Raw genomic sequence first — 24,354 nt, 5'->3', positions numbered from 1 at the left:
GGAAAGGAAGGAGGGGGGGTGTATGAAATGCACACATGCATCTGGTTTTTCAGTGCAATAATAAACTTTGGCACCAAGAAAAAGCTCAAAATTAAAAGCGCCCTCTTTTATTCGTTAAAATTATTTCAAAGGAACGTGGCAAAGGCGGTCATATTAAATGCTCAGAATGCACCACAGCAAGAACGTCTCAAATGAACAATTTTCAGGCACCAGATACTTGCGATGTCCCCCATCCCCTCCTCCCCTCAACTTTTAAGCAGCGATAGTCGCCCATGCATGTAACTCTTTGCTTTGTTAAAAATCAACTTTTTGTCCATGTGGCAGGCAGCAGAATATTGCAGTTTTCAGCCTCTCCAAGGTGAACCCAGATAGAAGGTTTTAGCTGCTCCTTCAAGGACTCTGATGTAGGTCTGTGCTTTATTTTTTGATAGAGAATGTGAACATGTGATATCATGGCAAGAAATGCATCCCCCACACCATCTGTCCCAGCGGATGTTAGATTGTACTCATCATGAAGTCAGGGTGGGATTCCACACCTGCCTACATTTTACCGATCGTAATGTGCACACAAACCGGGCTGACATGACGAAGGAACGGACAAGCTCAAAAAGTATTGAAAGTCTGATGTTTTGCCAAGGATGCACAGAAGTCAGTTTTATCATTGGGGATTGTTGGTACAGTTTCGAAAAAAGCTCGTTTCCAAAAGTGAAATGATCAATTTTTTTTTTTTTTCTTTCAAAATGAAAATGCTCCCAAGGTTGAGACACCCGGTTGTCATGCTGGTGATATCATGGGAAGTGAAAATTCACATGTGTTGAACGCTGTTCCGGAAGGTGGCAAAGTGAAATTATTTTCAGCATGCATTCAGGAAGAAGATCAATCGTTGCATGTCCACATAAATAAATTGCCGAAATAATGGAAACCTCTGCTTCCAGCAGGTCGGTATTGCTGTCTGGATTGGTTGCGCGGGAGGCCAATGTCGACTTCTCCAACACATTGCTGAATGAACTCCTGCCCAACCGAACAACACACTTTGAACTTTGACTTGTCTCAGAATAGAACCATCTCCCAACCACTTGCTGTCCGATCTGCACGCTCCATTACTGTACCTATTCCAGGTGTGATGGTGGTGAAGGTCATCGTGGCGCTATTAATTTTGTTTCTTCGAGCAAATGGACACGGTGATGCCCATCTCTTTTTCAGGCTTGATTTCTGAGCGGTCATGGGAATCGAGCTCGCACTCCATGAGCAGTGAGGATAATGCATAAAGGCTTTACCCACTCCACCACCAAGCCACTCTATTTCTGGTGCGCCATCCATGTAAATTTACTTGTTTATCAGAAGGGCTTTGATGCTTATAAGCACATCCTCGCTGTCTACACTGTGCTTCCACACGTTATGGCTGCTCAATCACTGCAGAATGGTCTCTCTAGGCCCATGTCAGATCATTTTAGCTGCTCTGTTTCTGATTTACATTATAGGTTCTCAACATTTGATCATCTAAACTTTTGGGAGCCACATTTTGTTCATGTCCCTTTTGTTGTTTCACACTCACAGCAGGTGGCTTCAACAGTCGTAGCAATTGTTGAAATTTTCACTTTTAATGCAGCTTGCCTTTTAAGAGGTCCAGGAGTCCATCCTTCCATCCATTGGGACCATACTCTGTGCAGAGCGTTGGTGCTGCCTAAGCAGTCTTCTTGGCCATTAGACACAATCCTGGACGGGTCCCCACTCTGCCACAGTATACCAGCATGCTGACACTCATTTTGCCAACCTCGGAAGGATGACAGGCGGAGTCAACCCCACCTGGTATTAATTCAACAGCCGAGTGGGATTTGAACTCAGAATCCTAGGTTGCCAAGCCCACCACCCTAACCATTAAGCCAACACCAGGCATAGGTCCAGGAGTGTTGTATTTTAATGGGACCGGTTTACCGAACGAGCCACCCAAGATCCGCTGGAGATAGACCTCCAGATTACCAAGCGTGAAGGCGAGGTTGACGTCGGTTCACAGTGCGGAAAGGTAATTTATTAATTTGACCATGTTCACATGCCCAAAATCGTGGCACGTTTTCATCTTCAATCGATAGTTTTGTCATGCTGTCGGTGCGAATCACCTCTAAAAACACTGTGACAATGGTGTGAAATTATGGGAGATTTACTACTAATGACTTGAACAAAGCAAACAATAAAGAAGACAATACAGCAGGGGTTCCCAACCTTTTTTTACTGGGGTACCATTTCACATGTTCGTGGTCCCACCGAGTACCACTGTACCAAAATTCACCTAAAATAGTGTTTATTTGCGATACAGATACGACAATGGGGAGTTAAACAATACTAACAATTCACAACTATGACATTGAGCAATCTGATCTGAACCAAATAATGATACAGTAAGTACCTATTTGATTGTGTAAAATGTCCAGTCAATGGGATGGTTGAGCCTGCTTCTTGCTCACAAGCAGGTCGATGTCAGGCTTTGTTTTGGATAAAGCGCACCAAACATCATGTTCAACATCCAGTAGGGATCTTTGTTTTGTTTTTAGAATAACGACTGACGAGAACTCAGCTTCACACAGCCATGTAGATGGGAATACCATGAGCGAATGAACAGCCAGGGCAGCTAGCTTCGGGTAAGACCCCAACATTCTACACCAGAAGTCCGCAAGATTCATCTCGTCAAACTGATCTCGGGCTGTGGAGTCGTTCTGGAGATCAATCAAGCTTTCCTGCAGTCCTGTTCCAGGTGGCAAATCCAATGCATTCATGCGAAATGGGTTGCGAATCATTTTCAGATCCAGTTCCTTGAGATCCGGAAAATAGGAATTTAATTCCTCATCCAAATAAGCGAGGTGATCTTTTACCAGTTGTATGAACTCCCTTGGGGGATTCTTTTCACGCTTCTGAAGAATATCGGCCTTGCAAGAAAACATGACCACCACTCCCGCTTTGACATTCGTCTTCCACAGACGGAGTTTTTCCTGAAATCCCTTGACCTTGTCTATGAAGTCAATGATAGTCGCGCCAGTCCCCTGAAGAGACTTGTTCAGGGCGTTAAACTGAGAGAAAATGTCGACCAAATAAGCCAGGTGCAATGCCCAGTCGGGGTCGTTCAAAGCAGCGACGAAATCGACAGTCTTTGGTTTTTCCATCGTTTTCGAAGAATTCACGAAGCTCAGTTCGCAGTTCAAACACGCGCTCCGCCATATTTCCACGGGATAACCATCTCACTTCAGTGTGGAATAAGAGAACTTTATGGTCGGAGTCAAAATCCTCGCAAAGTTTCTTGAAAAGTCACGAATTGAGACCCTGGGATTTCACATGGTTCACAATTTTGATCATGCTTGAGAAAACGTCAGTCAATGGCTTGGGGAGCGCCTTGGCTGCAAGTGCGTGGCGGTGGATCGTACAGTGTAGGCCGCGCACTTCAGGAGCAACTGCCTTCACAAGCGTTTGGAAACCTGATCTGCACTCCAAAATAGCTGGAGCACCATCTGCAGTACAGCCTTTCAGATCAACCCATGACAGCCCAACTTGATCAAAGATGGAAGACAACTCTTCGAAAATGTCCTTTGCTTTCGTTGTGGTTTTAAGCGGGCGGCAAAATAGTATTTCATCCTTGAACTTGGCTTTATGCACGTACCGAACCAACGCTAACAGTTGGGCACAATTTGCCATGTCAGTTGACTCATCCAATTGCATAGAAAATCCGCATGGAGATGCCTTGATTTCTGCCACCACCTGGTCACGAATATTGGTTGACATTTCTTAAATGCGCTTCTGAACTGTGTTGTTTGACAACGAAAGAGAATTGAGCTTCTTGGCGCTTTGTTCTCCCAGCATGAGACGTACGATATCCTTTGTGGCAGGAAGGACGAGGCTTTCACCGATGGTGGGAGGTTTTTTTCTGTTCTGCAATTCGCAGTGCAACTAAGGCCTAGGTCACATTTGCCACGGCGGCCGTGGGGTCTCCAAAATCTGCGGCCACTAGCAATTATACGGCGGCCGCAGTATTTCCACGGTCACACAATGTAGCAGTCACATATGTTTTTATTTTTCAGGTAGCCGCACGGCGTATTTATAAATTGTGGAGACCGAAAACGTGGGGGTGCCGTACGGTCTTTGATTTCATGTCGCACGGTGACCTTAGGGCATTGCTGCGGCGGCCATAGAATTTTCAAGGCAGACGCAAGGCGACCGCAGGGGGGCCCTAAGGCGAACATGCGGCCAGACGGACGGTAACGAGTGGGTATATATACCAGCTCTTTTTTTTTTACTGAAATAAAAATATACCAGAATATATAACTGAATATACTATAACTATAATATACCGTGGTGCCCCCAGAATCCGAACGCCCCATTGTTTGAACAAATTGGAATCCGAACAATTTTTTCGAGAAACTTTTGCCCTAAAAACCTAATACATTTCAAAAAACCGAACACAACGTAGCGTTCATGTTTGTTCACGTGTCTCCCCCACCTATTCGAGCCGCATCTTCGCGCTTTGTTCATTCAGTTCGTCGGTGGAAATACTCGTGAAAGCATCTCTCGTGTGTCGATCGATACTTAAGGCCTCAGTCACATTTGCTCTACGGCGAGGATACGGCGGCCGTACGCCCTCTGAATCGACAGAAACGTGCGGCGGCCGCAGAGAAACTGAGGTGACCTCAGGGTGGCCCTACGCCGTATGGCTATATTTTACAGGTCGTAAGGTCGCCGTGGAATTATAACGCGGAGTTATAACTTTTTTCATTTCTACGTTCGCCGTAGAAATTCGACAAGCCGAAACAAAAGAACTGGTAAAAAAAATAAAAATTAACCCATTCGTTACCGTCCGTCTGGCCGCACGTTCGGCTTAGGGTTCCCCTGTGGTCGCCTTGCGGGCACCTTGCATCTGCCTTGAAAATTATATGGCCGCCGCAGGAACGCCCTAAGGTCACCGTGCGACATCAAATCAAAGACAGTACGGCACCCCCTCGTTTTCGGTCTCCACAATTTATAAATACGCCGTGCGGCTCCCCGAAAATAAAAAATATATGTGATTGCTACATTGTATGACCGTGGAAATACTGCGGCCGCTTTATAATTGCTAGTGCCCGTACATTTTGTAGACCCTCCTGCCGCCGAGCCAAATGTGACAGGCCTTACCTCGTGTTTTCACCTTGATTTGTGCTGTTTTTTGTTTTTTTAATCATCTTGTGTTTTAATTGAAAACAAAAAAAGCAATCCGATCACGTGGTGTGACGGACTGTCGGGCAAGGATTGAATTTCACAGCAAAACCGGTTGTAATTTGGAATATCCATGATTACGTCAACCCGATGCGTTTGATGAAAGTGATTGTGGTTCTGCGGGCATCATGTTTGATGAACTGCCCTGGGGGCAGCGCTCGCAGAGTGCGCGAGCGATCGGAACCCAGGCACCCAGCTCGAGCCTGTGTGAACCCAGCTCGAGCCTGTGTGAACCTTTGGATGTGGTGATTGTACCAGTTTACATACAATACACCGCCACCGAAGGTCATTTACTCATCTTATTTTACCTTAAACATGGGGAATTTCAGTTTAAAGTGTCTTGAAAGTGGGTTTTCTTTGGGGCCACGAACGGATTAATTCACTCCATTATTTCTTATTGGGAAAATATTTTTGGAATCTGAACTTTTTGCAATCCGAACAGCCTCCTGGAACGAATTAAATTCGGATTCTGGGGGCACCACTGTTCATAGGAAAACACCTATACTCCGATCTCTAGCGGTAGCGCACGGTCGACGCAGACTGCCACAGAGGCCGTACGTAGGTGCACGGCGGGCGTAGGGGAACCGTGCGTCGACCCTGCGTTGCCCGCAGGTAGTCACACAGACCGCAAGGCCACCGTATGGCGACCATGGAAATAGTGCGGCCGCCGTAATTTTTTGGGGGTTGAGAAAATTCATTTTTCATTGATGAGAGCTTACGGCAGCCGCACAAATAATGCAAGCCCACCGTACGCCCTACGTACGGTCGACGTGGAACACATCTACGTCATAGCTTGGCTTGTCGAATTGCTAGGGCGAACGTAGAAATGAAAAAAAGGTATAACTCCGCGCTATAATTCCACGGCGCCCCTACGGCCTGTAAAATATAGCCAAACGGCATAGGGCCTCCCTGAGGCCACCTCAGTTTCTCTGCGGCCGCCGCACGTTTCTGTCAATTCAGAGGGCGTACGGCCGCCGTATCCTCGCCGTAGAGCAAATGTGACCTAGGCCTAAGTAGGATGCCTTTACGGCTGCCGTGGACTGCTGTTGAAAACTGCCGCTGCCGTCGAGGCGTGCTCTTTTCATGGCATTTTCCTTCCAACAAAAAAAAAAATCATGGTACTTGTCGCTGTGTTCAGGATGAACATAATCAAAATGGCGCTTCAATAGACTTGGCTTCATAGATTGATTGCCGAGAACTTTTCCACAAATCACACACTGTGGAGCTTCTAATTCACCTTTTTGGATGGAAGTGAAGCCTAACTTGAGATAACTCTCCGAATATTTTCGCATTGACATGATGCTGGTGAACGATAACGGTAACAATAAGCCGGGCAATAAGCAATGATGACAGTGTAGCATGTAGAGACAAAACGAATAATAAGACTTGTGCACAATGGCTGATAACAAACAGCTGTCAGTATACAACCGCTTTCGATATAAATTTAATTATTGTGCCCAAGCTGCATGAGAGAGAAGTAAAATAAAAACTGTTTAAATTTTTTTTTCAAAAAGGGCACGCTGCCGCGTACCACCGAGAAAGTCCAAGTGTACCACCTGTGGTACGCGTACCACAGGTTGGGAACCACTGTAACACAGTAACCCGATGGCAAACTTGACTGAAAACTATCTCAACGCCTATCATTTGACTTGTCTTATCACACACAAACTTCCTCGGGGACACAAGACAAACGAAAGGGTAACAGAAAGGAAAAGACCGGAGGAAAAATAGGAGGCCTTCTCTGCATCATGGCAATGGGGAGGCGTGGTTGGTCGGTGAGCCGGAAAAGTTCTGGTCTCTCGCCCTCTGCTCACAAATAAGCCACACACCAAGCTCTGCACCAACCCCAAGCTTGCCCGAATCGCTCTGTGATGGATGGCACGTGAATAGTCGAGAGGGTGGTCCAACTGGGGGAGACTGTGAACATACCCACACAATGTACACCTCTGATGCAAATGGCAAAAACTGAATGGTGCAAACGGATGGATAAGGTGAGCAACAAAGAACACTCAATCCCAAACACCACATCCGCATGTGTACAACACCCAACGAGAACCCCAACGATCACACAACCCACAACTCATCATGTCCAACCCGGACACGGAACCAGCCGTGTTCGTGCCCCGGAAACAAAAAAACAACAGCAAGCGCACCCATGCTTCAAGCACATACAACACCAGATTACATGTAAATGAAAATATAAAATAAAAAAATAGCAGAGCAGCCCATCGATGTTGGGATTTGATGATTATTTTGCTTGAAGTTGGCAAAATATTTTTTTAAAAAGCACTCCTCCATTTGACCTTGCGCACCAGCATGTGATCGGAAATAAAAACCGGACATGTGCCGAGGCTCGGGGTCTATTTTGCCTGAGGAAGTCTGCTGCGAAGCGGGTGAAACGTTGCCTGAGATTGGGTCTGCTCTTATTTATTGCTCAAATTAGCGGAGTAGATGTAGTTTTACTTTTGGTTGGAAGCACCTTCTTCTTCTTTAAAAATGTCATCCCAACCATCCCAATCTTATTTAATCAATCAATCACTGAACATATATATATATATATATATATATATATATATATATATATATATATATATATATTCACTGATTTATTGGTGTCCTTGTCCTTCACATAACCCGTGTGAGTCATTCTGGATGTTTTCCCTTCTTTCTATTCTGGCAGGATACTATGCTCGTGTGCAGGGCATGTGGGAGCTTCTCACAGCATTCTTGCACAAGGCCGGGACCGAGTGCCAAGTTCTTGGGTTAGGAGCTGGCTTTGATACCACCTTCTGGAGACTCAAGGTATTTAAAACCACCCGGCGAGGGGCACACTCGGTTATTAAACAAGTTACCTTCAGATTTTCAAAGAGCAAGTCGAAAATGTTTCACACCTTGGAACACATTTCACAAATATAACCCAAACATTCATTCTGCTAAAACCCTTTCCACCCAGCATTCCAAAAGCTTATCACAGCTCGACGACATACAATGGCAACCCTTCAAAAAGTTTATTTGAATATCTTTATTGAAAGATATTCAAAATGTTTTATTTCTTTGAACCGATTAATTGTTCCTTCTACGGTTGCCTGATAGATTGGTTGCCTCTGTCGGTGTTTTTTTGTTTTGTTTTTTCATCACATTCAGTAGCAATTAATCAATTGGAGATGCGTGGCCTTCCACTTGTTGAAACCATATTTTGTCTTTTGCAAATATTGCGATCATCACGTATCTGGTAAAAATGCGTTTAATCCTAACCGGTCTAGTCCGACAGTGAAAGGCCCTACGATGCGTGACCTTCGTGCCACCCCTGCATGAATAAATGGTTGATTCCGAGGCCTAGTCCACTCTGTAAGGATTTTATTTATTTATTTTCTTTTTCACAACGTGTGTGTGTGTGTGTGTGTGTGTGTGTGTGTGTGTGTGTGTGTGTGTGTGTGTGTGTGTGTGTGTGTGTACGTGTGTGTATCAACTGCACTCTTCTTCTTTTTATTGCCTTAAAGTTAATGGACACCGATTTATAGACCGTTTCATTTGACGGTGTCGTCTTGTATTGCTGCAAAATGCGTATTGACAGACATGTTTGATGTGTGGAGTGATGATGTATTGTTGTGGGACCGGGTCTCGGCGGCGAGCACGGCCGCTAGGTGGAGCAGTGGAGTCGGCTCCACCAAACACCCGGAATCTAGATCGTGCTTCTCGGAGAACTCCGAAAGGCACGGGTCCCTTACAGGACCGTGAATCGCCAATAATTCGGCCACGTGGAGTAGGGTTAATTGCTAACTTCAATATACCTAAGTATCCACGCGGCAAAGCTACCGGGGAATTCACACCCTCGGCAGGCCTCGAGCGGAACGAGCCGTTACCGTGCTCGAACCGTGCATAACCCGAGCGGATGGTTACCAAGACCCGTAGGTCCAAATGCACAATTTACCGTTTCCCAATTTCCCAACACTCACTGTGCTAAGCCAATGAAAGAAGCACAGAAACGAGCTGGACATTCAACAATAGGGGTATTTATTTTACAATAACCGGGGAGGGGAAGCACACAAAGAGCAGAGTTGTCACGACTATAAGAAATGCAATGTACAATGAGCAAAGAAAGCACTTACACAGTTGTTACTTAAAGACGGGGCCCAAGGACACACACACGCACACACAAATGCCCAGAAAGACATGGACCTGTCCACCTCGTGTGGTTCTCGACGATCTTGTGGTAACGGGACTCGAACCCGCAACAGAGGCCACTCCAAGCTCCAGTTATGGAGGGGAGCGTCAGGCGATGGCATGCTCCTCCAGCTCGCAGGCACGCGACACAAGATGATCTCCAGAGTCGAGATGGTCGACCGCCCGCAGCAATGCGCCAGACGAGATGCCTCGGATCCGCGCGATGCAGTCGGCCCCAGACCCGGACAGAGACGTGCACTCGAGCAGACTGGACGCGCACTCGAGCAGACTGGACGCGCACTCGAGCAGACTGGACGCGCACTCGAGCAGACTGGACGCCCACTCGAGCAGACTGGATGCAAGCGCGCGATGCAGTCAGCGCAGACCAGACCGAAGTGCTTTGAGCCGACGGGATGCAATCATTTGTTGCTTCTCTGTCCTTCCCGGGTGCGGTCCTCTCGTCCGTGGCCTGCTCTCATTGGGTCGATGACGTGTCGCGGCTCCGCCTTCTTGTAAAGGACCGCCCCGGCTCTGATCTGCTCGTCGCCCATTGGCCGGAAAATGACGCATACCCTTATTTGGTGCACAGCCAAAGCGAACCATATTTGGAATGGAATTCCAAACACGCCCGCATGCCAGCGAGCGCACAAATAATGCCAAGAGCAGAGTGTTTTTGTTGTTGTAGGTGATGTAAAAATCTAAAAGAAAACCCTGACTATCAAAATAACTCCACAGCTCACGAACATTTAATCATCCATTAAACATAGGACGGGACCCTACCTCAAAACACATACTTACCGATATAACTGATCTATAAGGACTCTGGCTGTTGTGTGCTCATGGCTGCCAGATTCGTAACAGTATTTTGTAGTTCATATTCCATACTTCCTCCATAACTTTCAGAATTTCCATTAATTTGTCTCATTTTGTACAAAATTCAGTAATTTTGTTTCTTTAACCAAAAACATGACCAAAACCTGTTTTATGATTAGTGGGTCTTCAGTGTTATTATTCAGTGTGGGGTGAAGTGGGAAGGACCCAAGAGCATTGCAGTATTAAACACCTCGCCACTGCATCAATGTGGCATTTTGTACACAGGAAGGGGAAGTGCAGGATCACTAACAACCTCAATCCAGGTGTTTTAATACCATGCAGTGGAGGCACAAATACCTCAAACCACATCAAAATGTCAATATGTGCATTCGTTATTAACACACGTTTCACGTAGCTGAACTTAGGTTTCGCATATCATCATCATCATCATGCACCACGTCCTCTGCCAAAGCAGTTGCAAGGCTATAATCTGGTCGGGTTAGCAATCTGACTCAGGAATTCAGGACGAGAAATTTGTAATATGTTCATGGTGCCGGCAATAACTTGCTGACTCTTGATGAAGGACACCGTGGGATCTTTAATGTCCACCAACTAATGCCGGCGGATGTGTGATGCCCAGTTTAATGTCCATCCAAGGGATGGCACACAATTGATGAATCACTCTGTTTGTGAAACACCAGGAAGACAGTTTATAACTGGGTCGGCATTCCAACACGGGCAAGACAGCTTGGAGGAGAGTGTCAATACGTCAAGACCATCCTGCCAGCCCTTTGCATATGAAATGTAACATTAATATTGTATACAACAGCCGTATCACAATTTAAAAAGGAATTTGCTGTGAGCATGTTCATGTTGTGGTCAGCATGTTGCTATCGTAATCTCTGTTTCGATTGCTCTGAGCTGAAATGCGTATGTGTTGAGCAAACTGTGAGAGTTAGAATCGGCTGTTGCTGTAAGGAGTACTAATAAAGATAGGCCAGGCACCTCCTCGTGGTTCAAACGAGGACATAGCAAAATAAATGGGTCATCCTCTTTTCTTTCTTTTTGAGAGGGAAGGAGGGTATGGTTGTCTTCTTCTTCTTCTTCTTCTTCTTCTTCTTCTTCTTCTTCTTCTTCTGCTTCTTCTTGCGTATGGCAGCTTGGCTGCCGGGTAGCTATCATTATGTTGGGGCTCGACTATGCCGCTGATGCTCTGCCCCTATACCAGTGCACTGGAACTCATTTTGCCGACCTCAGAAGGATGACGGGCTGAGTCAACCCACCTGGTATTAATTCATTGGGAAAGGTGGCTCAAACTCAGGACCCTAAGATCCCACACCAGCCACCCTAACCACAAAGCCAACACCAGGCTTGGGGTATGGTCTGAAATCCAGAACACCACGACGCCATTTTTATTTGGTTTCTGCCCTCGTATAGGCACTGTCACACCTTGACGATTTAGCCAGCAATGGCAACGTATAAAAATGTATGTAAAACGTTGGCGTACGCTCAAATTTTTTTTTTTTTAAAGTTTTTGGCGTATTCATAACGTGTTGGTCGTATGCATAACATATTAGTTATGGGCACAGAACGTTTCGTTGTCTTGTAGATAACTTATACCAACGAATGCTTAGCCTGTTGTCGGTGTTCACAACCTATGTCCAACGATAGTTTAACTTAGGCATAGCGCGCTGCATGTATCGCCGACGAATTCGTGGCGTAGCCTGTTAAAAACCTGCCGCACGCCGATTTAAATCATAACCGCCTGAGAATTGGAAGTGTCAACATCGCAGTCACACCTTGACGATTTAGCCAGCGTATGCCGACCGATGAAAAATGTGTCTAAAACGCTGGCACACGTCAAATACGGTATGGGTAAGTTGTGTATACGTTAAGAGCATGCTGAAAAACGATGAAGTACGCTGTCATATTTCGTGGTACGTTTAGTACGTCGTGAAATTTCAAGCATGCTGAAAATTTTATGACGAACTCGCCGTATGGCTCACACGTTCCGCTACGCTGGGAATAAGTTGTAGGCACGATATGCGATCGTTGACACACGTCGATACAACTTCCTTGTAAGTTACTCATAAGTCGAAACACGTCAAGGTAATGTTTAGCATACCCGAAACTTATTTTCTCCGTCGAGGCACATTTTCTTTTTTTCTCCTTGGCTCCGTGAAGGCACGTGACGAAATATCTAAAGTTGTTGTTGTTGTTGTTGTTGTTGTTGTTGTGTTTTTTTTTTTTTTTTTAGTCTATCATGAGTTTTAAAATATATTCGGACATTTGCTTTTACGTTTCGACGTTGACGTGACAATTTCCTCAAACAGAAAATATTCACAGAGGAGGAACTAAGAATAAGACATGAGCAAACTGAAGAGGCAATCGGACGTGACGTAACGGTATGTGACGAAATATCGGAAGTTAGTGTTGTTTTTTTTTTTGAACGCTGCCAATACGCCATTATACGGTAGCTGTAAATTAGAAACGCGTTCAGTAAGTTCTGTGGTCGTCCGGAAGACGTCAATCAAATATGTCTACATACGTCAATATGCGTTGGACGTACGTTACTCATAGGTTAGAAATAAGTTTTGGGTACGCTATGCATTACCTCGACGTGTTTCGACTTATGATTAACTTACAAGTACCGTGCCTCAACGTGTGTCAACGATTGCATAACGTGCCTCGACGTGTGTGCAACGATCGTGTAACGTGCCTACAACACGTTACTCATAGGTTATAAATAAGTTTCGGGTACGCTAATCATTACCTCGACGTGTTTCGACTTATGAGTAACTTACAAGTAACGTGTGTCGACGTGTGTCAACGATCGCATAACCTGCCTACAACTTATGGCCAGCGTAGCGGAACGTGTGAGTCATACGCTGGCATACGTCGTAAGATTTCAAGCATGCTAAAATTTGAGGACAACCGCAAAGTACAACGATGAAAGCCAGCGTACTATGACGTATGGCAGTGTTTTTCAGCGTGCTCTTAACGTATACAAACTTACCCATAATTTATTTGATGTGTGCCGGCGTTTTAGCCCAATTTTGCATACGTCAGGCATACGCTGGCTAAATCGTCAAGGTGTGACAGGGCCTTAAAGTATTTTCTGTTGAAAAAATAAAGAAACAGAGCACAGCATTGTCTCTGCTACCTTGTCATAGGTTTTGTCATTACAGTAACTACAGTACATGCTATTTTACGCATTTTTAATTGTTGGTCAACATGCTGCCTCAAAGACATTTGACCATGATGTGAATTTCTTCCTAGGATCAGAATCTGCTTCCGAGGAAGTACTTTGAAATCGATTTTCCGACGATCACTGCCAGAAAACTGAGCATCATCAGGTGAACGGCATCCTCGAGCTTTACCTGTTTGCAAGTCCTAAAATGTATTGTTATTTGATCAGGGTGAGCGTTTTTCATGGCTGGACACCATTATTATCGAGAGTTTTAATTTAACGTTGCATTGTGATTCTCCTTTTTTATGAAGTTTTGTTTTGCTGATGCTCTTGAGCTGCTTTGCTATTGCGGTAGGTGATGTGAAGTCAACGATTCATCTTTGTGTGTTTTGCGTCACTGTGGCATTGCATGATTGTGCATCCAACGGCTTATTGCAAAATATGTAATTGTGTTTTTCTCCCAGGTCAAAGCAACAACTTTGCAAGCCACTTATTGAAGCCCATTCTTCCGGAAACTTGAGTTTAGGTATCTTGCAATACTCTGACATTCCCCTGTACACACACCTCTCTAATGTAAACAATAAACATGATGAATGCTCGTGTTGTCAGACAGGCTGAGATCATGAAATGGATTTTCTCGATTGGGAGCGCTTTAGTCGAAACAGATTCGCTGATGCTTTGGATTTTGTAAAAGGGGGGTGAAGTGGTGGGATGAGGTGTGGATTGGCTGGTCCGGTTAGAATGTGCATTGAAGAATATGAGAGTGCGGGTGGGGAATAACTGCATGTACAAATCCTAATTCTCGATTATGGTAAATATTTTCTGGTATTCGGGGTAAACTCTTTGACACCTTGTGCAGTGACTGCCTTCCAATTGCAACAATGCAAACGTTTTTAATGAATGATATGGATTCAATGTTAAATCGACCCTCACCAACCATGAGCAGTGGGCACTCCGTGCTGTTGAACATAAGCATTATACAACACACCCCTCCCTCCCCACCACACCTCCCCACAAAAATGTATCCAATTGCATTGTACACATAATAAATAGATGGTCCCATAAATAAATCAAAAATAGCTGATTTGTGTATCATTGATGGCATCCTGATATATATATATATATATATATATATATATATATATATATATATATATATATATATATATATATATATATATATATATATATATATATATATATATATATATATAAAAATATAAAAAACATACATAACATACATTCACTAAGAAAAAGCTGTGTGCATGTCAGTGTGTCTCCATAACTCCAAAACAATGAAACTTTGCATGCACACTAAGAAAACTCCAAGGAAGTGCAAGAGTGAAAATTGGGTGTTTAGGTTAATTAAAACACACCTTTTAAAGATAATTAACAGCCTTATTTAATTATATCCTTCATCAGGAGATCCTCAGCCATCTCGCTGTCTGTGGTCTTAAGATGTTTCCTGGGTAACCTCACTGGGGTCTGAAGCCACCATGTTTTTTGGCCTGCTCAACCATTCCTCGACTTGGAACAGGCCGCAACGATTTCTGAATGACAAAAGTTTTTTTTTCACTTTCCTCACTCATTATCAAATGCCTGTTCATCATAGCTACGAATCGTATACTTCACTATTATTAGTACTAGAAGTTTTCAAATTAGCAGCTTCGAGCGATTTCATGCATTATATGAGATTATTTTCCACAATCTACTCTCACGGGCTAATTAAAGTATATTGTTGTAGAATTCCCACCCGCCCGGCGTTCGAACAACCGCGTCTAACCAATAGCGGTCGCTTCACCCACCGAACGGACAATCCATTCGTGACTTTCTGGAACAACGCCAGAAACCAGTCATGGGTGGCTTTTTAATCCCACCATGGCCCAGTCCGTATTCTACCCACGCAAAATTGGGTCAATCACCGAATATCGATATACCTAAGTACCCGCGCGGGTAACCTACCGAGGGACCGTACCTCAGCGAAGGACTGCTTGGACACGAACCGCTTAAGCGGTCCGTTCCGTTCTGGGATATAGTCCAGTCATTTTAACTTTTAATTGGAACAAATTGCAACAGAATTTTTTCCACCACAATGCATTTCTTTGAGGTCCCCAAAACAACATACTAAAAGTCCCAAAAAATCCTGATAGGGGAAAGACGGCTAATTTGCATAAATCCAAAATGGCCGCCAAAATTCAATAATTTGGTATAATGTGACTTGTAGAAGGGCAATTTGAATGTTTTAAAGTTCTAGAGTGGGGTTTTTGCCCTTGGGCTTTCATTTGGAAAAGGTTACAATTTGATTTGATGACAGGTTCTGATGCTCCCCTTGAAGTCCTGCCCCTGTAACTATACTTTGGTTTTTAGATTGCCCTTACCGTAGGATGTCTGTTCTTTACACCTCTTGTGCAGGTAATATCTATCAATTGTTACTTAAGTCTGGTGCTTCAGAATTCCTGCAGCTTATTCCTCTGCATTCTGTGCACACATCACTACAGAGGAGGCCGTGGTGACGACATGTGCACCTGTTTGTGCTGCATTGAGTCTTGCAGCCACAGCATATGACATTCAGTAGTTCAGCTGGTGCTGGAGATTTGTCAGTCTGCTTAGGTAGATATTTACCATCTACGACATGCCAGCCCCATTCTCCTGGCTTCATAGTTCTGTTTGTTCCTTTCCACTGCATTATCTGGAAATAAACACGAAGGCTGTGATAAACGGCAGCTGCAGATGTTGGTGGCAAAGTTTGGGGCTCCACGTGAGATTTTCCCTTGGAGATTTTCTCACAAAACTTTCTGTAGCGTAGAGCGTCGAGTCGTTCATCTCCACCACCATACAGGGATACAAGTGCCTTTTCTCCAGCTACCACCAGCTCATCTTTTGCTGCTTCTACAGAGTTGAAGACCTCAGCTTGTTCACGGAATTTCGCTTTCTTTATCTCCTTTACAGCTAAGCCTTTCCCCAATCCAAATGGACGTGATGTCACATCGCAGCCGAGGAAGGCGTGTATAAACTATGTACCTAAATACACCTTTAGAAGCTATTTCGGCCCTTCCTGTAGGCCCAGGGCACATTGTGCTCTGAAATTTGGTAGAGAATTTAAACCACCCATAAGATAAAATATGACATTATTTTTTCCCTCAAAGTCAAAAATCTGAAAATGAAGAAAATCACATGAAGAAGTTTGATGCACTGATCTGTTTTACACCAAAATTTTGAAATGATAAGTGATAAGTACTTGAATGTGCTACTTTTTTAGTCTTGAATGATTGAGGAACATATTTCAGGGCCTAACCTAAATCCCTGTTGCATTTAAAAGGTCAGAAATACTCAAGAAATCAGTACTTACCACCCCAGATCCCTACTGAACACCAGAGGGCGCCATCCATGTTTTATATTAAAATCATTTTTTTCTGTTAAAAAAAGATGATTGAATATTATTTTCATTTATAGAATCTTAAATATTTTGTATTTCAGCAGTAAACCTGTCAAAAATGATAATTTGCTTGCAATTTGTAGCATATCTTTTACAGAAAAACTAAATATACCCCAAGAAATCAAAAACATGCCTATGGTTTTATGGTTGCCATGGCAACATATAAGTCATAATGCAATCAGTTATGGTACTAAATTGTTCGCAATAAGATTTTAAGAAAAGTCACCATATGTATTTGGAGGTAAGTGGACCAAAACTTTAGGAGTGGCGAACTTTAAACAAATCAAATAAATCACCTGGAGGCCAAAATATATTGAAATATTGAATTTGGTAGCCATCTTGGATGTATGCAAATTAGACGTCTTTCCCCTATAGGGATTTTTTGGGACTTTTAGTATGGTGTTCTAGGGACCTCAAAGAAATGCATTGTGGTGGAAAAAATTCTGTTGCAATTTGTTCCAAGTTTGGCCAAATATGAGGCTAAAATGACTGGACTAATAACCGAGCGGGTATTATCGCCAGACCTCGCCGGACCCGATTCTATTTATCGGCTATTTAAAAACCAACTATATTCCGAGTGCAAGATGAGGCAGTTCAATGAGGGAATGGACGCAACGAACAGGTTTACATTCACACAAGGACATTTATTATAATAAAGCACGTATGCAATTAAACAAGGCAAACACGTATGCACCAAAACAAGCAACAAAAGAACTACAACCGTCTACTTATTATGTACAGTCACTTGCACTTAACAGCAGTTCCTACTTATGAGACGGGCCCACGGACACACGTACGCACACACACACACCCAAGAAATGGTGGCAGAGGCCTTTAATAACCAGTTCCAGCTCAGAGGACAGGTGAGCTGAAACCCAGAACCTATCTCGAACCTCTCCACCTCGTGTGGTCTTCAAGTTGTTCGGACCCGGGCTCCAGCGAGAGCGAGCTGGATCCAATCGCCGAGCCGCGATCCCTCCCGAGCTCCCGCGAATCCTCCCGCACTTCTCAACACGTGCTGGAGAGACGAGGCGCCGATCCTTCCCGTCGATGCGTCGCTTCCCCGAGGAACCACCTCCCACGCTTCTCAACACGTGCTGGTGAGACGAGACACCGATCCTTCCCGTCGATGCCTCGCTTCCCCAAGGAACCACCTCCCGCGCTTCTCAACACGTGCTGGTGGGACAAGGCGCCGATCCTTCCCGTCGATGCGTCGCTTCCCCGAGGAACCACCTCCACAAAGAGGTCAATGAGTCGCACCAAGCCGGGAACCAAAATAGTCCATGGGCCCAGGCCAGAAATTCCACTTGTCAGTACCATCTCAGGAAACCAATCCCAGTTATGATTTTTGAATTGGTGTATATATATATATATATATATATATATATATATATATATATATATATATATATATATATATATATATATATATATATATATATATAGATCATATTTTGATGTGATAACCATTGCAGACTGGTAGCTTTATTGGTAGTTATCTTCTCTGGAATGTACCCACCCTCCGCATAATGGAAGTGAAAAGGCAAACAAATCTGGATATCCTGAGCTGTTATTGAATGATATTACCTTCATGGGATGTGTCAATAGTCCATTGTGTGATTTTTTTCCCCCAAAACGTCAATATCTCAAAATGGTAAAATGGTAAAAATGCAAAATATATACACTAAGCTGCTCTTCTGGAACTGTTATCACATATTGAAATAATCATATAGTCCCTACCAATAACTTAGTAGCCCTAAAGTTTGGTTTCCCAGATGGTACCGATATATGCCTGGGCCCATGGACTAAAATGGAGAACAAAGATCCACGAACCGAGAAGAAGCCACCACTCGCAGCTCGAGCTGCGCGACCAGCTTAACTTCCTTCCAAACAGGGCAGCTTGAAGCAAAAAGCTCTCACGGAACCGTCAAAGCAAAGAGCCTCCAAAAAGCCTCCTTCCGAGCCAGCCGAAGAAAAAAGCTTCCGAAGGCCTCGACCCTAACGCAAGCCAAGCAGGACCCAACGGTCAGCTGAACGACTCCCCTCTGCCGAAGCAAAAAGCTTACTAACCGAGAACAAAGAAAGGATCTCGTCCTTATCCTTCTCCGCCCTTCCCCCGATCCTAGCGTGACTCATGCCCTCATGCTCCATCCCCCTGCTCAACCACGGGTGGGAGGGAGTTGTTGAGTCATGAGTCACGGGACGGCAGGATTCTTCTTCCTCTTCGCAGAAGAGGGGGAGGGATGTCTCCATTGTTCGTTCCCTAACTATTAAATCGATCCGCAGCGCATCTCATCGATTTCTGAACATTTAAACAATGGAAGGTGAGCTATCTAGGGATCAAGCACTTATCGACATAGCTGACTAAAGGAACCTGTATGTTGTGTGCAATCGAATTCCCAAATTCGTAACAATATCATCAAAATATTATTTCAGTTTTGAGGATCGGATATCGTCCAGACTAAATAAGTGTCGAAATCTGTGGTGAAATCTGATTATAATTTAAAGAAATAAGGCTATGTTCCCTCCTGCATACATAAACAAGAAAATGTGAAATTTGCAGGGCTTTAAGCTTATCTTTTTCTACTGTTTGGAGAATTAAATTGAATGAATAAAAATTTTTGGAACGTGCCAAAATTAACTAGCTTCATTGAGCTGCATGATTTAATGCATTCACCGCAAGACCTCATGCCCTGTCCCCCCAGAGGGACTGCCAATCCATTGCGTCTGCCAGATCTGTGTCTATATTTTCACGTGTTTCATGAAGTGCTCTATAGGGAATGAAAGCAAATCTGGTAAAAACTGGATGTTTTAAAAAAAAAAAGTTATTACATTTGAGCAGACCCCGAACCAATGTACCACGTGACACGTCCACAGACGAGCTGGCAAAATGGTTTATTTCACGGGTGATTGAACTTTGCAATGTCTCCAGGGTTGTTCTGCATTACACAGCAACTCTTTTGTGGATAGTCATTTTATATCATTAATTCATTTTACTTCAATAATTCATTTTATTTCATTAACTGCTGCATGTGTGGTGAAGACTGGCTTAAAAGTTAAAGGGATCTGTTGTGGTATGTCATGACAGCCTGGCCAACCGTTCCTCATCAACCATTGAATTTGAGTGCTAAAGCAACTTGCCAAGCACCCATTGTCGATAGTGGGATCACGCTACATCCTGAGCAAATCGTTCACTCACTGCAGACGCTTTTACCATGCCACGTCATTCAGAGCCAGTGGTCCGTGCCCTGGCACCCTGAGCCAGTGGTCCGTGCCCTGGCGCCCTGAGCCAGTGGTCCGTGCCCTGGCGCCCTGAGCCAGTGGTCCGGCGCCCTGAGCCAGTGGTCCAGCGCCTTGAGCCAGTGGTTCGTTCTCCGGCGCCCTGAGCCAGTGATCCGTGCCCCGGCTCCCTGAACCAGTGGTCCGTGCGCCGTGAGCCAGTGGTCCGTGCCTCGGCGCCCCGAGCCAGTGGTCCGTGCCCCAGCGCCCCGAGCCAGTGGTCCATGCCCCGGCGCCCCGAGCCAGTGGTCCGTGCCCCAGCGCCCTGAGCCAGTGGTCCGTGCCCCGGCGCCCTGAGCCAGTGGTCCGTGCCCCGGCACTCTGACTCCTATGGAGACGTTCCAAGTTAATGGCGGACGGCACGCACACATGTCGTGAGGAGAGACACAAGAAACCTCAATGCTTTTAAACCCAATGGATTTATTTCCCGATTCACAATAATAAATGGAACCAGGGATGATTGAACGAAACGGAGGGAGTCGATGGTGGGTTTTGGTGGGGAAGAAAAGGGGACACAAAATCGATAATAAATAATTATGTACAAATCTGTAAGATAAATCCAAAGAAATTAAGGCGCCTCACTTCGGACTCAGTCATAGACGGGAAGGGAACAAAAACCGGGGGACACAGCTCTGGGGCAGCGGGGACGAGCAGGTAATGAGGAGGGACGAGGAGGAAGATGACAATGTGAACAGATGTTGGGGAGACGGACAGGCGGTGATTGCACACGGCAGGCTCTAGGGACGGGGCAGGGCAGATAGGATGAAAGGGCAGGCAGGCAGGCAGGCAGGACAACCTCTCCTCAGAGACGATTCTCCTCACAAACTCTCTATTTCCCCATTCTCCTCCAAACGCTGTGATCCTCCTCCAAACTCCTCAGTTCTCTGTTCTACCCGGACCAACTGTCCCGTTCTCCTCAGACCATACCTCGACGTTTTTCTTTATCCGTTGCCAACGCTCTCACTCCCAAATGCCTATTTGGCTCCTCCCTCTCCTTCCTTTTCGGCCACGCTCCACCCCCTTTTTGGAGGTGTATATAACTCAGCCCCCCCCCTTTCAGGGTGGCGCTCTATCCATCTTAGGCAATCCACTGCCCTGCTCCTCGGGAGGCATTCATAACTCTGCCTCCCGCCTCTTTTGTGCCAAGTCTCCCAGTGGCCCCAGTAGAGGTTTACATCAAGGTTTTCCACACAATTTTCTGAACCAAAATCCCTAACTACTTATTACCACACACCACTCTCTGTGTGGCACAAATGCAAACAAGACAATCCTTCAGCTGATGTTTCCATACTTGTCCATCGAGATGGCTCTCGACTCACACATGGACCAAGGTACTCCAAGCATTTCTATCTGCTCTGTGGTGATTAACAATTTATTACAGCGCGTGCGCTGTATACAATTGCACCGAGTTTGAAATGTCCCCAGTTCCCCCCCCCCCACGTGCCTCAAGTGAGCCAATGACGGCCGTCCAGTAGATAGCAGTGCGTAACCAAGACGGAAATGGCGACAATTGATGGAAATACCCAAGTATTTCAATGGAAATTTGTGAAACTAATGTGTTATATATGCGAAAACCATTGAATTTATTTCTTGATGGGAAAAAACCCAAGAAACGCTCCCCTCTCATGTACGAACGAAAGACATCATTTCCGCCCACCATGGCATTTCGCGCCGAACGCTGAAAGCTAAGTTCTTCTTATGCCATCATTCTCTTTAATATTAGCCATAAAAGTGTTTCGTCATGCATTCGTAGTTGAAATTTACTTACAATTATGGCAGATATTGGTGGTAAAGTGATAAGTGGTTCTTTCAACCAGGGACATCTTGAATTATTTTCATAACTTTGTACTGTACATTCAAAATATGCAAAAATTAAATATGCTTAAATTCAAAATGTGTTCGTCTATATTTTATATAATAAAAATATAACTCATTATGTAGTTGGTTTAACCACGATGTTTCAATGTTTTGCTCAACAAATATTTTAGCTTTGCTTTCATCTTTTCATCAGCAAAGCTTACATTTTACTCATCATTTGTTTGTCTGTACATTAACTTTATGATTATTATTTTTTTACATCATTCTTTTGCGGCCCCCTGCCACACTATCGAACGATTTCATTCCTTCTGTTATATATATAAAGGTGCTTATCACAATAATAACAAGATTTTTACATTTCAAATATTAAGTACGCTTTTTAATTGTTTTTCAACTGAAAAAGCATAAATTGCATATTTTAACATTAGTGTACTCATTTGCTTCACCACACACGCTGTATTGAAGGATTTCACTTGTTTATTTTGATAAACAGGAATAAATTCCTGTGTGTGGCTAATGTGAAAAAATTCTGACTCAACCCAGGATTCAAAGCCAAGGAACTCATCTCTTCTGCAGTGACAGCCCACTGATCTCCTGAGTGTTCAGATATCGTCAGAATTTTCTCACACTAACACTGCAAGCTTTATAATGCGTGTGTGCGCGCATGCGTGCGTGCGTGCGCGTGCGTGCGTGCGTGCGCGTGCGTGCGTGCGTTTTCAGTAAAATTTCGAAAAAAAATCAATTGCACTTTGACATTATGGGATATTTTGTGTCTATCACTGACAAAAAATAATTTATGTTTAATCCATTTTATATTCAGCCTGTAACACAACAAAATGTGAAAAAATCGAGGGGAGTGAATACTTTCTGAAGGCACTGTGTCTTCTATATAAAGCTGAGTTTGTGTCTGTGGGTGGATCATGAGCACCGCCCATTCTATAGGCCATGCCTTCCCCTCCAGCTGTCCAGAAATCGCCACCATATTTTTCGGTTTGCGTAGCTCAGATTGTTTATTGGCCTCTGATGTACATTTGAAGACTGAACAACGTGTCTTTTACCATTAAATAAAGGTACCATTTTGAGGAAACGAAGGTACATTTGATTACAACTCAAACAATGCAATGTTTCATTCGCAGTGATCGCGACAGCTGACTAATATACTCTGCTCAATGAAGGTTCGTTCTCGTGATGGAGAGGAAAGAAAATGGAAGTCTTTCATTAAAAAAAAAAAAACTTTTGGTTTTTCACCTGACTTTTCAAGGCTTATAAACAAACTGATTGACATGTAATTTACATTATGGTTGGGAAGAGGAAGGTGTGGGGTGGGAGGAGGGACCCGGTGTTGCCCAGCAGTGCCGGGTACCCCTGCGAGTGTTGAATAAATTCAAGTAAGGATTGTCCAGCCAATGAATATGATTTATCATAATGTCACAAACACAATGGCTCAAAATGGTACACCAGAAGTCTTGGAAAAACATCAGGAAAACTACAATGATTATGGAGTCTGGAACCCGTGTGGTTCATCGCTGATGCATGAAATTCTGGATCTGAGCAGAGAAGTGCACACCATGAATAACTTGAGCAATGGACAGTTGACAAGATGGTGTTTTCATAACAATGTCAGAAACTTTTCACACCTTCAGATGACTTCACTGCAGTGAGCTAGGATGCTGTCTCTTGTCAACACTAAATCTCTCCTTGTCAGAGCAGAGAGTAACTTGGCAAAGGATGACTTTACAGATTGTATAAAGTGGAGTTACATAAATAAACTACAGTTTGTAGTTTTTCACTCACTATCTTCGGTGTTATTTGCAAATTTATCATTTCCTACATCAGTATGCCATGTTCTTTAACCCCCACCCGCTTTCAGCAAGGAATCACGATGTCTTCAGTTATCTATAAACGTCTCTCAACATGAAAAATACATTTTTATACAATCCAGCATATGATTTTACGTTGACGTTGGATGTAAAATGATGATCACTGAAACAGAGTGGAAGCAGAATTGTAAAGGATTGCTTTGGTGTTTGAACTTGAATCTGCTCTTTAAACCATTCTTTCCAACATTAATGGACACCAAACCTGAAACATAGAGATATATATATATATATATATATATATATATATATATATATATATATATATATATATATATATATAGAGAGAGAGAGAGAGAGAGAGAGAGAGAGAGAGAGAGAGATATATATATATATATATATATATATATATATATATATATATATATATATATATATATATATATATATATATATATATATATATATATATATATATATATATATATATATATATAGAGAGAGAGAGAGAGAGATCAGCTCAATTTGCATTGGGAATACAAAAACACTATAAACTGGAACATGGCACCATACAACCGTTGGGATGCAAAAATATTTTCATCATT

At 43.8% G+C, this 24,354-nt stretch overlaps 1 protein-coding gene across 4 annotated transcripts in view; it reads left to right on the top strand.

Moving 5' to 3' along the window:
* Positions 1–24,354, top strand: part of LCMT1 (leucine carboxyl methyltransferase 1) — an 85,222-nt gene that overhangs the window by 17,565 nt on the left and 43,303 nt on the right. For all 4 annotated transcript variants that reach the window (XR_015061260.1, XM_085893357.1, XM_085893356.1 and 1 more), the window contains exons 4-6: positions 7,913–8,034; positions 13,489–13,565; positions 13,864–13,925. Coding sequence is in view for 3 of the 4 variants with exons in the window: in XM_085893357.1 (XP_085749483.1) it covers positions 7,913–8,034; positions 13,489–13,565; positions 13,864–13,925 (261 nt within the window). In the remaining variant the exon portion in view is untranslated. The remainder of the gene's footprint in view (positions 1–7,912; positions 8,035–13,488; positions 13,566–13,863; positions 13,926–24,354) is intronic.

Source organism: Eptatretus burgeri, chromosome 8 (genome assembly GCF_056783735.1).
Source record: "Eptatretus burgeri isolate ZD-2024b chromosome 8, Ebu_testis_v1, whole genome shotgun sequence".
NCBI classification, from domain to species: domain Eukaryota; kingdom Metazoa; phylum Chordata; class Myxini; order Myxiniformes; family Myxinidae; genus Eptatretus; species Eptatretus burgeri.
The sequence above is the reverse complement of the archived record's forward strand: the minus strand, read 5'-3'. Positions and strand labels throughout refer to the sequence as shown.